At 48.9% G+C, this 12,956-nt stretch overlaps 1 protein-coding gene and 1 non-coding gene across 2 annotated transcripts; both read left to right on the top strand.

Moving 5' to 3' along the window:
* The first annotated feature begins 6,081 nt into the window (after positions 1 to 6,081).
* Positions 6,082 to 8,554, top strand: LOC123157308 (receptor-like serine/threonine-protein kinase At2g45590). The gene has a single exon (XM_044575564.1). The coding sequence runs from the start codon at positions 6,260 to 6,262 to the stop codon at positions 8,360 to 8,362; it is 2,103 nt and encodes a 700-aa protein (XP_044431499.1). The 5' UTR covers positions 6,082 to 6,259; the 3' UTR covers positions 8,363 to 8,554.
* Positions 8,555 to 10,764: 2,210 nt separating this feature from the next.
* LOC123163259 (U2 spliceosomal RNA) lies at positions 10,765 to 10,954 on the top strand. The gene has a single exon (XR_006481820.1). It is a non-coding gene; the product is annotated as a U2 spliceosomal RNA (small nuclear RNA).
* The last annotated feature ends 2,002 nt before the right edge of the window (positions 10,955 to 12,956 follow it).

Raw genomic sequence — 12,956 nt, forward strand, 5'->3', positions numbered from 1 at the left:
CCCGCGATCAACTCCTTGATCACATTGTGCACATTATGATGATGTCCTACCGAGTGGGCCCAGAGATACCTCTTTGTCACACGGAGTGACAAATCCCAGTCTCGATTCGTGCCAACCCAACAGACACTTTCGGAGATACCCGTAGTGAACCTTTATAGTCACCCAGTTATTTTGTGACGTTTGGCACACCCAAAGCATTCCTACGGTATTCGGGAGTTGCACAATCTCATGGTCTAAGGAAAAGATACTTGACATTTAGAAAAGTTTTAGCATACAAACTACACGATCTTGTGCTAGGCTTAGGATTGGGTCTTGTCCATCACATCATTCTCCTAATGACGTGATCCCATTATCAACGACATCCAATGTCCATGGTCAGGAAACCGTAACCATCTATTGATCAACGAGCTAGTCAACTAGAGGCTTACTAGGGACATGGTGTTGTCTATGTATCCACACATGTATCTGAGTTTCCTATCAATACAATTCTAGCATGGACAATAAACAATTATCATAAACAAGGAAATATAATAATAACCATTTTATTATTACCTCTAGGGCATATTTCCAACATATCTCAACTCGAGTAGTTTCAATAAACCATCGTACGTAGTTATCAAAAGCAAGTGGGTTATGCTCACGAAGCGGGGCGCGTGCAGTGCTACGAGCTTGCTCCACACAAAGCTAGAAGCGGGTAACATACGGAGCATGATGCTTGTCCCAGTCCTTTATCTCCCGCTGCCTTCTCCTGTCCAACCTGCGTGGTACAAAACCAAACATTAGCAGAATCAAAAGGAGTGCCGATGCTTAGTCAAACGCAGACTAATTCTCTCTTACCTATGAAGTGCTTTGTCCGTGTCCACCCAATCCGGCGGGTGAGGCTGGAACAGACCAAACTGACGATACACGCGATGTGGCAAATGAAACTTAACCGCCCAGTTGCATATCAGTGGGCACCGCATAAGCCAGAGATCCTTATCCCGCAAGCACATCGGGTTGAGCGGAACTCCACGGTGTACCCCAAGCTCTCACCCGCGCCATATGGCTGCCATACCACCTATGAAATAGGGCAACAATGCAAAATTGATGACTATTTTTCAAGCAAGCATGAGAAAGGACTGAAGTAATGACCTCCTTACCTGCTCAGGCGTAATCGTGTCCAACTCGGCAATGTACTTTTGGTACATGAGATTGACATCATTCGTCATCTCGGAAACCATATCCCACTTGTAAGCCCAAGTGGGGCGCTGTAATTCGTCATGTTCATCTTCATACCAAGGATTAAACCTGACGCTCTTCGGGCGTCCAACAGGCAGACGCTCCCAGCTCCAAACAGAAAGTAGAAGTAGATTACCACCAGTGCCTGCACTATCTGTGATCCTGCAACACGCAGCGTCCAGCTGCATATGAAAGAAAAACAATGTTAACTTGACAGCAAGCTTGCATTGCTAATGAAGAAATGAGTTGATCACAAAACAGACCAACTATGTGTCGATACAAGTAGGCAAGAGTCGCTGAAGCCCAGCTCCATTTGCTATCGAAGACGGTCAACGCCTTCAGCCACATCCATGGAGCGTTCTTGCTAATGGAGTCAGGAAACAAAGTCCTCGACACAACGTACCACATATACACACAAGCATGTGTCAGGATCACATCATCAGTGGCATCCGGAGGCCACGTCGCAAAGTTATTTTGAATCCACGTGAAAGCAGCTCCGGCTGCTTTTCTTTCCTTGTTCTTCTTCTCTTCTCCCTCCTCTACATCAGCCTCAGCCTCGGTAGGAGCCATATCGATAAGAGCAATCATCTGCTCGCGCCACCCATCAGAATCGGTGCTCATACAGAGAGGCCTCCCGCCGATAGCAAGACCTGTGATCAACGAGACATCCTCGAGCGTGACGGTCATCTCCCCAGTCCGAAGATGGAACCTGTGTGTCTCCAGCCTCCACTGATCAACAAGAGCGGACACCAATGGAGCGTTCAGATTTGGCGTGGACCGGCTGACCAACTGAATCCACGGGAGTAGTCCTGCCTGCTTGATGTACGGTGTGTACCGCTCATCGTAAGGCATGGCAGGACCAGAGACCCCGTGATACTGAATCTTTAGAGGTTCAAGCTTCTGCAAAAAAACAAGTAATGACAAATCTTAGGGCATGCAAATTTCAACTAAAGACAAATTTGTAAAATATTTAGATTACTAGTTATTACCTTCTCCTTCTCGCGCATCATGTAGGCCCGGTGTTTCGTGTCGTAGTCATCGTCCAGAAGCCAAACCATCCTTACCAATTTCAAACAATAAACATATATGAGTTCATCTTCATCTCAAATATCGGTATACACTAAACATCTATTATTACCTTCTCCTTCTCGCGCATCATGTAGGCCCGGTGTTTCGTGTCGTAGTCATCGTCCAGAAGCCAAACCATCCTTACCAATTTCAAACAATAAACATATATGAGTTCATCTTCATCTCAAATATCGGTATACACTAAACATCTATTATTACCTTCTCCTTCTCGCGCATCATGTAGGCCCGGTGTTTCGTGTCGTAGTCATCGTCCAGAAGCCAAACCATCCTTACCAATTTCAAACAATAAACATATATGAGTTCATCTTCATCTCAAATATCGGTATACACTAAACATCTAGTATGTGTTCAACTATAAGAATCTCAACATCTCCTTCTCACACAATGAATATGTCATATGTGTTCAAATAAACTCAACATCTCATATTTCAAATAAGCCCAACATCTAATATATATCTAAACAAACATCTCATATATGTCTACAAAACTCAACATCTCATAGTTATCTATAAAAATAGGCATCTCATATATATCTAAAAAAACTAAACAATCTAGGGTTTCACTAACAAGAATCATATATTGTGAACTAATCAACAACACTACGGTACTACCACTATGACTACACATCCTAAATCAAGCAAATCAAGGGTTCCATCAAAACTTGGACAAATCTCTAAAATGGCAACAAATTTACGGAGGAAAAGAAAGGGAACGGAGGAGTATACCTAGTAGGATGGATTGAAGATTGAATCCACGGATCAAATCTTCAGATCTGAGAGGGTTGAGGGGCGGGGGGGATTCGATGGGGCGCCGCCGCTGCTCTCTGTCCAGAGAGCGGAGAGGGGGAAGAACTGCCTGGTCGGGCTGGGCCGATGCGCTTAAGTCACTGTGCAGCGCCTCGGGGCTAGGCGTTGCACATTAAGTGTGGCGCCTAGGGCTTAGGCGCTGCACAGCTGTGTGTGGGGCCGCACCTGGCCTTGGGCTGCCACGCTGGCAGGAGGTGCGACGCCTAAGACAGAGGCGCTGCACTGTAAGGTGCGGCGCCTAGCTGTCGGGCGCCACTTCAAAGGGTAAGCAGAGTAAAAAAAATTTGTGACCAGATCAGTTTGTGATTTGATTTTGTCTTCAGACCAAATATGTCATTTCTGCCTCCGGCCGCAGCCTCTTTTCTGTACTCGCGCCTCCCCTCACCGCCACTGGTTCTACAGCGGCTCACCATTTTTTTACCCTAACTCTTTCGTTCCATCTCAGAGTTTGAACCTGCCAAGCTCGCAACATGTGCAGATTTCTGCTCTGGTTTTTCTTCGTTCCGATCCAGCGTGCATCGATTCTTTGACTGTGCATATATTATAAGGCGACGGATGGATTTATCTGCCACTACTTGACAGTAGTTTTACTCGGGCTTTTGTTTGGATCTTCCCGATGGTACCATGCTTGGAAAGAGCAGCCCTTTGGCACGTGAACCTACAAGCTCGCGACAGATCCAATTGAATCTCACTTTGTCCATGAAGAAAAGAATATACTTCTGGACAAAAGTACGATTCCCACATCACTAGCCGCCCCATGGAACTAAGCATGATGGCCTTGGCTATCTACTACTACCTCCATTCCTTCATACAAGGTGTATTTATTTTTCCAAAAGTCAAATGTGTGCATGTTTGACCAAATTCTTATAAAATAATATCAATATCCACAATACAAAATTTATAGCATTTCATTCATCACGAAAAGAAGTTCCATTTTGTATCTATTAGGTATTATAGATGCTGTTATTTTTATTCTATAATCTTGATCAAACTTTCAAATGGTTGACTTGGACGGAAATCAACACACCTTATATTCTGAAACGGTGATTAATCTCCATGAAAAATTTATTTTCTTCGAGGGGAGAAAGCATGCGGGGTTTGTTGGTAATTAATCTCCATGGCAAAATTATTTTTTTCGAAGACCATAGGTAAAAATATAAATTAAAGCTTACCTTCCACAACTCCGAGAAGAATTTTTTCTAAAAAAAAATGAGATCAACCCAGGGCTAACCCTTGTTGGCCTCTTTTTATAGGAGAAAACTCCGCAAGCACCATGCGCTAGAGCTGAGGCTCGAACATGGGTGGGCTGGCTACCAACCCAGGCGCCCAGCAAACGGGTCTACGCCCGTTCTCAGAAGATTCTTTTTCCACCCTAAAGAAAAGATGGGTTGGAACTTTAAGTTTTTTATTGCAAGGAGATAATCTCGTACTTAGGATCGTCTTTTTTTGCACCTAAGTCCCACGTGGCTGCCATGGGTGACTCGAGAGGTGAAACTCTAGCCGCCACCATTGCTCCCTCGCCCACCGTAATATCCCCCTCATTCCCTTTTTGTCGTCGGAGGATGTCGACCGACGAATTCCTCAATGATGGACCGCGATGACAGGGTCTCTTCCGAAGCACATATTTTTTGGCGGCCGACGACATGATGTTCGCGTGCTCGATTAGGACGGGTTGGCTTCGCGAGGCGGGCAGATCTTGAAGGTGCGGAAGCTTTGTGTGTAGGTGTTGCATGCCATGGCGACGGCGGGGCTGCCGCATGAGGAAGTGGATCGATGGTGGTTCCTCCATGCGGTACGAGTTGTGTTGATTTTGGTGATGTGGCGGGGATAGAGGGTGTACACAACAATTGCCATGATTCTGTTCCTTGATCCAGAGTGGCGTGGCATGGCGGTGCCCGATGCATGGCGACGCTCAATGCTTATCACATGGTCCTTAAGGTGGTGGATCACCGGATAGCATCAATTGAAGATGGTGACACAGTAGTGCTCGACGACATGCGGGGCTTGCTGATGGAACTGTGAGATGGTTCATTGATTTGGGTCGATTACTCCTAGACCGATAGAAGTTTAATTTGTAGCCTGGGTGAAACTTAGCTCCATCGTTCACCTCACGGAGGCGTCGACGCATTACTCCTTCTTGCACTCTCCTAGGCGCTATGTGGGAAGTCTCATACATGGGGCCTCTCCCGGACTTTGCAACATCGACATCTCTGTATCGTTTTCACCATTGAAGGCACTGTTCCAAGGCCCTTTACCAGTATCGATACCAAGCTTGTGCTAATTCCCACTCATAATCTACTGGTGTACATGCCTCCCAATAAGGCTAGGATTAGTACCAAACGTCTCATGTAACAACTATATGACGTCTTTGCTAAAATCTATGTTGCATTGTTACCATGCTGGCGCTCATTCGCAATGGTTGTGTCGCCCGATCTCGATGCTACTTTTTTTTTGTGAATCTCGATGCTACTCTTTGGGGGTTCTTTGCTCGGAATCATCTGTTTCGAGGTCGGTGATCACGTCATGTGGCGTGATAGGTGATGACAATGTTGTTGTGTGCAAGGTTTTTTCATGGCGGTGCGCATTGAATTTGTGCCTGTGCCTATGCTGCCTTGGTTGGGGGTGGGAGTGGGGAGTGCACCCGACTTTATGCTACAGTTAACCGGACAACTCTCTTAATGTTCATGTAATGCATTGGAATAGCTCCGGCCCCACTTGTCGGTTTCAGCAAAAAATAAATAAATAAATTAGGGTGCATTTATTTTTGAGGGGTAAATTAGGGTACACTTGGATCATCTTTCGCGAGGCCAATGGGGCCGCCATGGACGCACGTGGGCGGGCGTCGCGCGCAAGCCCGAAGCGGTAGAAGCACGGAGAGCCAGGTCGCGGGGCTTCCGTTGGGTCACCGCAATCGCTGGAGAGTGGTTGAGAGTTAAGAGAGAGCGACAGCGCATCTCGCCATCACAGACTTCCTTCCGCTCCGCCACCCCCCAAACAGAAACTAAACCAAACCCAAACCCAAACCGAGCCAGAAAATAATATCTCCGTCCGCCGAAGACTTCCGGCCCGGCGACCAAGCCCCCAACCCCCATGGTGGGATCGGAAGATCAAGAAAGGCGCCCCGCTTTACGCCCCCGCCCCCGCCGATGCCCTCCCGCCAGCTCCCGTTGCCCTCTTCCCCCGCCCCCCTCCCCGCCCCGCACGCCCACGCCCACGCCCACGACCGCCAGCTCCGCCGCCTCCACTCCGCGGCCGTCGCCGCCTCGGCGGCCGCCGGCGCGCTCGTAGCCGTCGCCATGGCGCTGGCCCTGCTGCTGCTCTGGCTCCGCCGAAGGCGGGCGCGCCGGAAGGAGGCCAAGGAGGGGAAAGACGGGGCGATGGAGCGGCTGTCGTACCGCAAGCTGCGGCGCGCCACGGGGGCATTCGCGGCGGGGGGCAAGCTCGGGCAGGGCGGCTTCGGCCCCGTCTTCCGCGGGGTCCTCCCGCCTCCCCGCGGCGCGGGCGGCGGGTGCGGCCGCCCGGTCGCCGTCAAGGTCATGGACGCCGCCGGGTCGCTCCAGGGCGAGCGCGAGTTCCACAACGAGATCGCCGTCGCCTCCCACATCCGCGCCGCGGCCGAAAAGGCGGCGTCTTCCCCTGCCGCCACCGCGGACGACGAGGGCAAGCCGGCGTCGGCGCGCGACTCCTCCATACTGCTCCCGTTCGCCTACTCGATGCCGAGGCGGGGGGAGGGGCGGGCGCGCCGGATGATGCTGGTCTACGACCTCATGCCCGGCGGCTCCCTGCAGGACGCGCTGCTCGGCCGCCGCTGCCCCGAGCTGGTGGCCGGGTGGCCGCGCCGGCTCGCCGTGGCGCGCGACGTCGCCGCCGCGCTCCACTACCTCCACTGCGTGCTCAAGCCGCCCGTCGTGCACGGGGACGTCAAGCCCAGCAACGTCCTGCTCGACGCCGGCCTCCGCGCCCGGCTCGCCGACTTCGGCCTCGCCCGCGTCAACTCCGACCCCGACCCGGACGACAAGCTGGAGAGCGGCACGATTGCGGAGGGGACTGATGCGAATGAGAATGCTCTCGATGGGGGGTGCGACGATGACGTCTCTGTTGTGGCGGAGAGCACGGTCACCACGACGGTCGATGGGGAAGGTAACGTCGCCCCCAAGTCGCCGGAGGTTGACGACGGCGGCGGCGGCGGCTTCACGCTGCCGTCGCCGGACGAGGCTGCATCCACTTCCGGGTTTGACCAGACCAGTCTCGACAGTGGTCTGAACAGCCGGAGCTGCAATGGTGTCGGTTCACGCACCGGTGGCGCGTCGGGGACCGGGAGCGACTGGTGGTGGCGGCAGGACAATGCCGGACCCAGCCATGGCGGTGTAAAGGATTATGTGATGGAGTGGATCAGATCAGAGATCAAGAAGGAGCGCCCCAAAAATGATTGGATTGCAGGGGCAGCTGCAACCAACCCAGGGACAGAGAGGAAGAAGCAAAAGCGCAGAGCACGTGAGTGGTGGCGCGAGGAGTACACCGATGAGCTTGCAAAGAAGCAGAAACGCAGGGCGCTTGCCAAATCCAGGAGCCAGCAGGCCGGGCTGCAATGGTGGGAGCGTGATATCGATGACGACTTGGATGGCAAGGGGCGGTCCAAGTGGAGTATGGTGAAGAGCTGGAGCCGAAGAAGCAGCAGCAGCGCCAGCAATGGCAATGGCAGTGGCAATGTCAATGGGAGCATCAACTGGTGGGTCAATGGCGCAAGAAGCAGCCGTGATTGGGCAAGTGGGGACTTCGTGCCCAAGAGCGGAGGCGCGGTGAGCAGCACGCCGAGCATGCGTGGCACCGTGTGTTATGTTGCTCCAGAGTACGGTGGTGGTGGTCCTTTGTCCGAGAGATGCGACATCTATAGCTACGGTGTCCTGCTACTGGTTCTTATCTCTGGCCGCCGGCCATTGCAAGTGTCGGCCTCGCCCATGTCGGAGTTCGAGAAGGCGAGCCTCATATCCTGGGCAAAGCACCTCGCACGTGTGAGCCGCCTTATCGATCTCGTCGACCCGGCCTTGAAAGATGTAAACCAGGAGGAGGCGCTGCTCTGCATCACCGTCGCGCTCCTCTGCATACAGAGGTCCCCCGCTCGCCGACCAACAAGCGAAGAGCTGCTCCGGTTGCTCTCCGGAGAGGGAGAGCCGCCTCACCTCCCGCTAGAGTTCTCGCCGTCCCCACCTGGTGGGTTCCATTTCAAATCCCGGAAGAAAGTTCGGTGAGTCAGTTTTAGGTTCTTGCTTAGATGCAAAGGGTTCTGTTAACCACCTAACTTGTGCCCTGAGATATGTTTATCGTTCCGTCCGGTACACGTTCTAGTCTACGCCTTTGTCACTTGCTAATAATTATGTATAAAAAGCTCTCCGTGGAGGAAAGAAAAAGGTGATGGCAAATCTTAAATTGACAGTTGACAAGAACTGTCTTGCACTCTTAGTCACATGCGCAATCATAGGCGCTTTTTCAGCATGATTTGGTACTAAATAGATGGTCTGAGTTGAGCAACCATGTGGTAGGGGATGTCTGCCTTTGGTGCCGGTGCCTCTTCAGGCATCACTTCTGGGCAAGCTTAGAATTCTAGTGCTTTACAGGGGGGGCCTGGATCCTGGTGCTCTCCTGGGAAAAACCTCGTGTTGGGCTACTGTGGAGTGTCCATAGCCATCTTTTTATGATGGATCCAAGCTTTTGATGATCATATGTGCTTTTCTGCTCCTTTTTGTATTGAGTTGGCATTGTCACTTTTCAGTGCCTAGTCCATTCTGCCCGGGTTGCAACTGCTGCTTTAGAATCTCAGAGTCAATCGGGCCATTATGCTCCCTTGAAAGGGCTTCGTTGGACTGGACGCATCACTCACCTGGTCTTGCTAATGCGATCTGAACTGACATTTACTTGTCCTGAACTTGATGTTGGTAATCTTAGAGTAGAATCTGTGCACTGTTTGGTGTGAGTGGTAGGAAGCCTGTCAAAATTGGGCGATGAGAAGTCTGCATTGTAGCAGTTCAATAGCCCGCACTTTTTTGCTTAAGAAAATGGCTACATAAAGTACTATACCAACTAATGGCTAACCACCTGATTACTTGTACCTTTTTGCTCTTAATGCTTGAAAGCTTAGCCTCCTTCTTCTCTTAAGGTACATACTGTATTATTTTTCACCCTGTGATATGAGTCATGTGAAGATAGTACTGAAATGGTTCAGTCATCCAGTTACTTCACAAAATATCGGGGAACGTCTCCCTGGTCGACTTTGGTCATTCTTAGTTTGGCACTCCCAAGTTTACTGGCCTAGAAATCAAACTTATTCACCACGAAGAATTTTAGTTCTCATGGATTTTGAACTCAACATCCCATGTAAATCCGTAAAGACGAAAGATAACAAAACCCCGTCCATTTGATTATTTACAAATCAGGATTTCAGAGTTGTATAGAAAAATAACGGGTATCTACACGCATTTGTTCCTCTTCCTTTCGCGCGACCAGCATCCTCGTGGTTAGTTGCGAACCCATCATACACATGTAATCAGGATAACCCTTTCTGGGGAGCAAGTAGCTGGAAGGTGGCCTTCCATAGATTTGAGAATGACATTCTAGTTCTCAACTGCCAACATAAATTTAAGGGCAAATCTGTCTGGTGGTACCCATTCTTATGCACATCCACCCTGGATCTTCCCAGATTGCTATCTCATTTGTTATTGCCCGACAGCGACACTGCACCTTATGAGGCGTCACTCAACAAGAGTGGACTTTTACCTCATTGGCTAACCGAAAGTTGGAATTTGGTGACTAACCATGTATGTTTTCAGCAACTAAACAAGCATATTACTGCTGGCAGTACGCGTCGACTGGCAGATCCTTTGAAGTGGCAATGTGTAAAGAATGTGGACACTGGTTGCGACGGTTCACAAGCAGGAAAACGGTATGTTGGCATTGTGTCGACGCTGCATATTTTTGCTTCAGTCTTTTTTTTTTGTTTGAGAAAAGTCATTTTTTTTGTTGAGGGGTGTTGCTTCAGTCTTCCGTGTCTAGCCAGCGTGCATCCTTTTTTTTCACTGGTTGGATCTTCAGGTTTTAATTGGATCTTAGATTGGACTCCTTCCATGTGAGAGAGGGACGAGGGTGCTTTGCTACTTGTTTACTTACAGCACACAGTCGTTGGCACGTGGTACGAATCTCACATCAGTTTTTTTTATATATCATCTGAACCTCAGATTGTTGTCTGAAAGAAAACAAAGTTACTCTGGGAATTGGGAATCTCAGTTATTTTCTTATTGAGAAATTTGGGAACCTCTGTTTTTTAGGAGAAGAGAAATCTCGGCTATTTTTTTAGGAGAAAAAAAATTCTCGTCTAGTCTGCTGCGCCAATTAGAAGCAGCAGCCCAGTTTGTCCAAGCTGAAACAAACTGGGCCATCGATGCCTGTGGGCCGCGACCTTGTTCACGGGCTTGTTGGAATAGCCCAAACGGTAGGAGGCGCAGCAGGCGCAGAGCCAAGGCTACCCCGCGAATCTCTTCGGCCGAGCAAAGAAACGAACGCAATTGACTCGTCGGTGGAATAGTCCCGTACCGCTTTGCACTTGAGCGAAGGCGGTTCGTAGTGCAATAAAAGGGGACACACGGCCACGGTTTAAACCATACCTTTCTCGGCCTCTTGGCTAAGATCAAGTGTAGTATCTGTTCTTATCAGTTTAATATCTGATACGTGGATCTACGGATCCATGAGATATTAAGTTAATTTTTTGTGGGGAAGGGTTCAGTGGCTTGCTGCTCAGCCCTCGAGCGTTATCCGGGCGTTGCACTATAGCCTGGGCTGACGCACCCCAACCAAACCAAAATCAAATAAATTACTCCTTGACGAACCAAACCAAAATCAAATAAATTACTCCCTTTGTAAACACCTGCAGACAATATCACATGTTTCAATTTGTTCAAAAAATTAAAATAACTAGAGAAGTGTTGAAAGCCGACATTTTGGCAAATGTATTGTTTATATCCCAAAAAAATTCGTGATTGTTTGATAAGCACATATTTTGCGGGACAAAAAAGGGTGCAAGTGTTTGATAGTTTCTAGCATATATTTTGTGGGCTACGAATGTTGATTGAACGGAGAAAAAACATAGGGTATCACAGGGGAAAAGTCTTTCATCAATCCACAAGCAATTGGATGACTTACATCGCCATCATTCTATACACAACCAATATCTTATGGGTTGAACATGCTTGGTTCACCAACAACCTGAAAATACCTAAAGGTTGGCCAAAAAAAATTAGCAAAAAGCTAACGCCAAGCATTTGAGATCGCAAAATTAAATGGCGTGAACTTTGCGATCATGTAAAAAAAGCTAGAGTATATATATACGACTATGAGGTGCACATATAAACTAAAAAAAAGGTCCCCACAACATTCAGTATCTCAAGAGAATCTCCAATAGATGATGTAGATATTAAAAATAACTAATTTTTGCATCTTCGAAGCCTAAAAACCCGCCTCCAACAGATGATGTAGATGCCAAAAAAGAAAGAACATCATAGCCTCCCGGAGATGTAAAATACAACACGTTGAGATGCAAACACATATTCACCTTCAGGAGATGTAAAACGGTTGGTTGAGTGCCAACTGTCCAACTGCCTTCATTCGGCTTCCGCCTGCCGCCCGCTCGTCGCCTGCCGCCGCCATGGCCGACGCCGATGAACCCGCATTTTCTCCGGTACCACCACCGCTGGTCTGACCCACCTCGCCGTAGCCGCCGTCGGCGTGACCACGGTCCCCAATTCGGCCTCCGCCTCCGTGCCGCCGCCACCATGTTGCCGCATCAGATTTGCCCCACCTTGGCCGGTCGTTGTCGTGCCGGAGCCGCCTGCAAAGAAGCAATAGGCCGCCAAGTCATGCGATGGAGGCATGAAGCGGCCGACGGTGAGGTGGCGCAACCCAGCGGCGAACCAACCTCGGCCGACCAAATTTTGAAGCCGGACGCGGCTGTGAGGGGCGATTGGCTTCTTCCGCCGGCGGCCGTGGCTTCCTCCTCCGGCCCAAGAGGCCCTCCTCCACCACCGTCGGCCATGGAGGATGACATGGTCACGCCGACGGCCACCGCATCCAACGTATTTAACAAAATGTCCCAAAGGTAAAAAAAAATGTCGATGATGATCAAAACATCGACAAAGAAGCCATTGACGATGATCATACCACCGCCGTCAATGTCACTAGTGACAATGGAGAGGATGAAAATTGAGTGCTTTTGATGTTTATGTGCATTTTAATTTGTTGGACCATGAACTTTGTTTGAGACAATGCACTTTTGATTGTAGGACTTCAAACTATGAATGATGATGCACTTGTGTTGATAGAAATTTGACGCAAATTGCTATTCCAATGTTGAAATGCGGTTGTACATCGGCTATAAAGTGGCTGTACTGCAACCGCGGGTTTTTTACATCTCCATTTTACATCATCTATTGGAGTTGCATTTTACATCTCCAATATACATCATCGGTTGGAGTTGGCTCTTTTTGGAGATATAAAAACACTTTTTAGAGATGTAAATTATATCTTCAAATTTGCATTATCTATTGGAGATGCTCCAATAATGATAGAACTTTAGGCAGTACTAAAGTTTAACATAATTTACTCCTGGTTTTACTGTACTTGAAAATACGTCTTTCAACGTTAAGATAGTAACCCAAGCGACTGTAAGTCTATTTTTCTTATTTTTCCAAAAAGAGAGTATATTTATATTGCGAAGATACCAATTACATCCAGCCTATGCACCTATAAGATATCGAAAGACATTCAGGATGAACACAACCAAGAACAAAATATAAAATA

Source organism: Triticum aestivum, chromosome 7B (genome assembly GCF_018294505.1).
Source record: "Triticum aestivum cultivar Chinese Spring chromosome 7B, IWGSC CS RefSeq v2.1, whole genome shotgun sequence".
Lineage (NCBI taxonomy): Eukaryota > Viridiplantae > Streptophyta > Magnoliopsida > Poales > Poaceae > Triticum > Triticum aestivum.

What these genes read in the sequence shown, in the direction of transcription:
- LOC123157308 (XM_044575564.1), top strand. Translation starts at nt 6,260, where the DNA reads ATGCCCTCCCGCCAGCTCCCGTTGCCCTCTTCCCCCGCCCCCCTCCCC.